A 6,747-nucleotide genomic window follows, 5' to 3' on the forward strand; every position below is an offset into this window, starting at 1 on the left:
ACATAGACCTTAGGGAACACATCCCATTGCAAACTTCCCACGCCGACGATTCTTGCTGCTTTTCTTGAGTTTCTCTTAAAATTTTACACTCTGCACATAACAACTCTACTAATCCCACTTCTGAACTGTGAAGGGATGGCTTTAGAGTAGTATAGTAGTATTTATTGGATATAATAAGTTGAAAAATATATGTAGAGTGAATTAATTGTGAAATAGGTTTTCTTCCACGCGTGCTGTCTTGATCGCTTCCACTTCAAAAGAGAACTATCGCCTCTGTTGATATCGATGTCTTTCGAGCTATCGTGCGTATAACAGCCCCCACAGAGTTAACAGCTCATGTTGACTAACAGCTCTTCACACTTGGGTGACTACAAAGTGTGACAAATAGCAGTAGACTGAGAGTTTTACTTAGCAAAAATAACATAAACAACAAACACGAAATCATTTTCCTGGCATTCACTTTTTCTGGTGCTTCTCCTCTTCTTTATATTTGCGACTGCCTGGGCCTACAATGCAAGTAAGTTGGCCAAGCGATATTCTGATTGGGATGAGGTACTGAGGCTAATGTACTATGATACCATCGTGTTGCTCCCCCAGAGAAGTGCGATGATGAGCCGACAGAAACGGGGCCCTGCCAGGGGGAATTCGAGATGTGGCGCTTTGACAATGTTAATCGGCAGTGTGAGTCCTTCATCTATGGCGGCTGCCAGGCCACAAATAACTTTTTTGAGTCTGGCATGAACTGCGTTCTGAACTGCCTCAAACACCACGAGTTTTAGAATTTAAATATACATATTTATTGGACCGAATGATGGTTGAAAGTTTCCTTCTGCGATTTGCAATTTAACAACAAAGTTGTGAACGAAAAGAGATGGGAAGGTAGGGAAAACTTTGACCGTGGAAAATATGATTTGTCTGCCAAGTTTAAATAGATTTTGCAGCAAGCTATATCTGTGGCCTCTCAATTTATGTTGCTGAAAGTGGAGTTGTTTGCAGGAAAACTAAATTATAATATAGCGAGGAAAATGCTACATGAATGTGTGATTCATGCGTGAGGTGTGATTATTATTGATTGGGGAATTTGTGTCCCCTTCTGGCACTAATTTCCATTTTATGCAGTTTATGCAGCGAGGCACTCGCACACTCACACACACGGCGTACGTTTAATCAGTGACAGACCAGCTCGTACGGGTGCGAAACTCATGTGTGACCACATCGATGCGGATCGAATGGCATTGCACACGCCTCTCCACCCAATTCAATCAGCCAAAAAGTTGGGACCGGAAAAAGCAACAGTAGCGTTAGCAATGCCTCCTCTCTGGCTGGCTGATTACTTAATATGCAGGTCCCATCGCGATGCATCGCAGCAGCGATATCAACAAAAGAATCCAACAAAAAAGCAGAAGAGGAGGCTTCAGGAGCGGTTGATGCTTCTGCACCTGACACCCTTTATTTATTTATTTTTTTTCTTTTTCCCATGTGACACCAAGCCTAAGCTTGTTACGCGCGGAACCCAGCAGAACGCAGCCCTCCTCCCGCCCAACCGACCGAGGGGCGATAGGGCGAAAGATAGGTGTTATGCAAATATTCGTGGAAAATTAGAACTAAACACAACTAAACTAGAGCAACTATAGCTAAGCAAGCAAAATTATCGAAGTCAGAAACAAGACAAAGCTAAAATTAAACTAACTACGGGAGAGGTAGGCTAGTATAAGAGATTTAAGAAGATGAAGGGAGTTAGTCGAGGATATAATGTGATAGAGGGAATTATAATCCGCTCATAAAACTCTAAAGGGTCCGTGCAAGGCTTAATTCGATCTACACATTGGAAGGAACAAAGGAATATAGTTTCTAGTGGGTCTAATAGGAATCGTAAAGTTTACGAGGTAGGGTAGGGTAGCAGCTGAGGGTGCAACTGTCTCTACCACTGTCTGGTGTTACACACCTCCCTGCTAAATCGTTATACCCCTCTGCGTGATTGTACGCGAATAACAATCTGTTATTGTGTGCTGCTGCTGCTCTGTGTGTACGTTGTCCGTTATTAGATTTCCCGACAAGAGACAAAGTTCACTTGTCGCCTACATCAGATGTGTTGGCCACTCTGTCTGTCGCCGTTGCTGCCACAGTTTTCCCATCGTCTCTCTGTGTGCGTGTGTCGCGTGTGACGTGGGGGGGGAATTAAATTAATTAGCAATTTGCACGCCGGCAAAGCGGGTGAAAAGTGCAAACCCCAACAACTGACGGCGTGTGGGGCAAACCACGAGAGAAACAGCCACAGAGGCAGGAACAGGAGCAAGAGCGATTTTTAGATGCAAATCTGCTGCTAAACAGATGACTGGATGAAGGATACTTAGAAGAGTTGAAAAAAAGAGCAAAATAAGCGAAGAAATGGAAGTAAATTATGAAAAAGTCAGCTCTTTGTTTGTCTAAATGATTTTTTAAGCAAAAACCCCTAAGACTTATCCCCCTTTTCGGCACAATCAAACACTCTCGACTTAGATTAGAATTATTGAATTCTTTCGGCTAAAATGTTTATCAATTCCATTGTCCAATATAATCAGGGTAATCCAAGAGTCCCAGATTATTACCTCCGGTCATCACTAGCGTTTGAAAGCCGTGTGTGTGCTGCCACTGTGAGTGCTCATCAACAGTGTCCTGTAGTGTTTGTCCATATCCATTTGGATGCCATAGGGAACCGGATACACAATGGGCTTGCGCTCCTCACGCCACTGGGGTGGCAACATCAAAGTTCCAAAGGATTTATCTGACTTGGTGCCGCACCTGCCCTGATACTGACGGAAGCGCTCCGGTTTGGGCATTTTGCCATGCGGATCACGATAGTAGTCGCGATATCTCTGGCAATCCAAATAGTATTGATCGATGCGAGCGATATCCCCATAGTCCACCATATTGAGTCCTGGCAGCACATAGCCCACAATGGCTCCACGCTGTACGCGACTGTTCTTCGACACAGCCAACATGTCCACCTCAGGGATAATCATTTTGTTTGTTTGTGTTTATTAATTGGAACAAAAATTATATGTTTTTCTTTTTGTTTTTGTTTCTTATGCGTATCGAAATTTTTGACTGTGTGCCCTACGAGTTTGAGAAGTAGAATGAGATTTAGGAAAGGAATTTCAACGATGGCAATCGAGAACCTTTAATTCAAGACCTACTTTAGCTCTGAGGCTGAATAATCTACAAATAAAATAACTTCAATAAATAAAGACCATAATAATTATTATTAATAATTTTTGGAAAAATACTAAGCTTTGAAATGCAAAAAGGTTGAACAATTTTAGCTGTCTCTCCGTAGATTTTGACGAGCAATACCTTAAACGACGCCTAAACGATTTTTCTTTCAAATTTTTTTTGTATAATCAATTTAATATTCAACAATCGTAATAATTATAAGCTAGTTCCAGTAGGTCTATCGTTTAAATCCCGTATGGGTAATTGGATTATAGGTGCCCATCAACAAGGTTCTATAGCTCTTCCTCGAGTCCATGGGGTGACCGTATTCAGCCGGATAGACAACGGGCTTACGGTCGACTTGCCAGCTGGGTGGCAGCAACAGATCCCCAAAGGATTTATCCACCTTGACACCACACTTGCTCTGATACTGACGGAATCGCTCCGGCTTGGGTATCTTGCCATACGGATCGCGATAGTAGTCACGATACTTTTGGCAATCTAAATAGTACTGATCAATGCGATTAACATCGTTATAGTCCACAATCTTTAGACCAGGAATCACATAGCCAAGGATCAAATTACGCTGCACGCGACTGTTTTTGGACACAGCCAACATGTCCACTTGGGGAATATCCATGTTGAAAGTAAATAAGTTATAGGTTGAGGGGAAAAATATGGGTATATAGATTTTAGAGTTATTTGTGGATCAATGTTAGCTCTACGAGTTTGAAAGTTCGTATAAAAATTGAAGGATGAGTCCGTCAATCTATGACTTGTTTGAGAAATCAAGGCCTTCTATGGCTCAGCCATAAGTTAAATATATTTAAAGCTTATTTCGAATATTTTTATTGAATTTTCCACTCCTTTAATTGCTATTCTCTAATTAAAAGACAAGAATTTGCTTACTGCCAGTCGGCTGGAGTACCCAAAGTGCACAGGAGCATTTCCTTGGCAGAAACTAAACAACAAAAAAATACAAAAAAAGCCATTGATCCATTAACTGGAACCAAATGCCTGTACCCAATCAATCAGAGTCTTGTGTTTGCTTTTGTTTGTTTTCGCAGAAGCGGAAAAACAAGGCAAAATCCTTGGCAGCAGATGGGTTCTCGGAGGGTCAAAGAAATGTGGCTTCAATTAGCTTTTGGCTTTTGTTTCTCTCGATTGTCTGCCATAAATTGCAGTGACCAAGAGGAACTCCTTAGAAGCAATTAACATTACGCAAGCGACACGTAGGGCGGGGCGGGAGGAAACAACTATGCCCACCAATCAATTGCAAAAGTCCTTACACACTTCGGGGGGAACCCGATTCGATTGACAGAGTCAAGTGCTACGACTAGCAATCGTTGAACTGTTAATAATCAAATATCTACTACGATGTTGCTTCGTGGCCATGGCCGTTCCAGACCTTCCCCAAGGGGACTTGGGACTCGGACTCGCTGACTCTCTTGACTGTCGCTTAATCAGCTGTCAATTTGCTTTATTGACATCGTTGGTATTCGCGCGGAAAGCACAACACCAACAGCGAGATAGAGAGAATCCCCTATCTACAGTTTCGCGCTTGCATTTCCCTGCTGTTGCTGCTGCAATCTGGCAAATGGAAAATGGCAAACATTTAATTCTCTGGCAAATGCTGGACAATTAGCCTTTTCAAAAGCGGATGGCGAGGGATAAAACTTGAAATGAGCAAAGAAAAAAAGACGGCGATAAGCAGGGATAATGGCTGTCATCAGCAGCTCGGGTGATTATGAGTAACTTTAAGCATAAGAATGCCAGCAGATTTAGCTATGTTTCACCTCTCTTTAAGTTACCAAATTCATACGAAGTTGGTAATCCTACTATTGGCTGGCTTTGTGCTCAACATATTAATCTAATTATCGCAGAGACTTGGCATTTGATTGATGGGCCCAGGCCACAAGACAAGTTCAAAGGCAAATGTGGGAATTTATGCACAATAAGCCATTAAGTCGAAGTGATTGATTTCCACTGGCCACTGTGGCGTCCCTTAAGTTCAATCAAATCTGTTAGTGGCAGGCGCAACTTTATGATATGTTCAAACATAAATCATGCATGAATGTGTGGCAGCAGCAAAACGAGGCACAGATTCTAGCGCAACTCCTTGAACATCGAGCGAATAAGAGACGCCAGCAAATTGCTCAACAAATCAATCAAAAACACGACTGACAGCTGCCGTGATGCGAAAGTTTTGTAGCCGCACTGGACAAAGCACATAGGACATGCAAATGAAATAGGAAACTAAGGTAAAGCTCTCTGACTGCTGAGCCTTGAACCTGTTGAAATACCCAAGACAATGATGGGCGCCCATCATGGGTTCGTCTCTATTATTTAGGCTCAAGTGCCGGTCGAGTTACTTGATCAAATTTTAAAGAAAAAGCAAACCCAGTAGGAGACCCAAAAATGAAATATTCATGGGGTAACCTTTGCTTTCTGTGTGTGTTTCTTAACCCCAAAATGTGAATAAGCAACAATTTGAATAGTTGAATAATTAACCAAGTAGTTACCAGGGCAAAGCCACTCCACTCCATTGCCTTCCATTATTGTTTTTTCCTGCAACACGTGTGTGTGCCCCATCATTTGAATTGTAATTGAATTTTATATTCACATTTGTTAATTTCCTAGAAGCAACTACACCTCGCCTCTGCCATGGCAACTCAAACATAAACTCAAATTATTTCAACTTCCCATCGACTTCATTATGGCCACCTGCACACACCGCATGGCTGGGTGTAGTCTGGAGTCTGTAGTATGCCTGCCACATACCTCATCTTCTACTGGTTCTGTGAATTTTCACTTTAATTGCCAGAGCTGCTCATCTGTTTACTTTTAGCTGGTGTGGCACGAACCTACTGATGGAGGAGGGGTGGGCTCAAGACTCAAGTGAAGGTAAGGTAAAACTCTCAAATGAAGGTAGGGAAAACTCTCAATGGTGTATTGCCCCTCCTTGCTCCTTTTTCTGCCACTCTTTGTAGGCCTCTCCCGTCCTGCCGTTTATTGGCTCTGCGAGAACGACTGCGCATATTTTTGCCTGCAAATTAATTGTTGACATTTACAGCAACAAAGACGAAGAAAAAAAGTAAATAAAAGAAAAGAAAAGCAAAAGCGTATTAAACAAAGAGGAAAAGAAAAACATTTGTTGAGTAGACGGGTTGAAACGTCCCGCCCTGCCCCCAGCCCGACTCTGCATTTCGGATCGCTTTTTTTCTTCTTATTAATTAGGAAAACTCTGGGAGAAATGTTATTTGTTTTGTTTGAGTTCAAGTTTGGCTAAGTGAGCATTTGTTCAACTGTATCGGTGGGTGGGAAAGAGGCAAAGTAGAAGCATTAATTGTAAGCAGATTGAGCAAGTAATTTGGCTCACTTGATGATTGGACTTTTGGGGGGCCAACTTTTCTGTTGATTAAATGCTGTTTGTGCTTTGAGATTATGCAACTGCCAAAGTTACCCAAAAATGGCATAAATTTCCCTGCTAAGGGTGCCCCAAAATGATGCTTAATCCATTACAAATATTAAAATTTAATAACCACATTCGTGGCT

At 42.0% G+C, this 6,747-nt stretch overlaps 3 protein-coding genes across 3 annotated transcripts; 1 reads left to right on the plus strand and 2 right to left on the minus strand.

Moving 5' to 3' along the window:
- Positions 1 to 453: 453 nt before the first annotated feature.
- Positions 454 to 809, plus strand: LOC117900537 (trypsin inhibitor-like; the record flags this gene model as incomplete). Its single annotated transcript, XM_034810936.1, has 2 exons — positions 454 to 517; positions 598 to 809. Coding segments are annotated over 2 exons (246 nt in total), but the record flags the coding sequence as incomplete, so codon positions are not given.
- Positions 810 to 2,495: 1,686 nt separating this feature from the next.
- On the minus strand, positions 2,496 to 3,043 carry LOC117900737. The gene has a single exon (XM_034811212.1). It carries the CDS (start codon positions 3,000 to 3,002, stop codon positions 2,601 to 2,603), a length of 402 nt encoding a protein of 133 aa, XP_034667103.1. The 5' UTR covers positions 3,003 to 3,043; the 3' UTR covers positions 2,496 to 2,600.
- Positions 3,044 to 3,403: 360 nt separating this feature from the next.
- LOC117901106 lies at positions 3,404 to 3,916 on the minus strand. The gene has a single exon (XM_034811739.1). The coding sequence runs from the start codon at positions 3,830 to 3,832 to the stop codon at positions 3,431 to 3,433; it is 402 nt and encodes a 133-aa protein (XP_034667630.1). The 5' UTR covers positions 3,833 to 3,916; the 3' UTR covers positions 3,404 to 3,430.
- Between the last annotated feature and the right edge of the window lie 2,831 nt (positions 3,917 to 6,747).

The sequence above is a fragment of the Drosophila subobscura genome, chromosome U, assembly GCF_008121235.1.
Source record: "Drosophila subobscura isolate 14011-0131.10 chromosome U, UCBerk_Dsub_1.0, whole genome shotgun sequence".
NCBI lineage: Eukaryota > Metazoa > Arthropoda > Insecta > Diptera > Drosophilidae > Drosophila > Drosophila subobscura.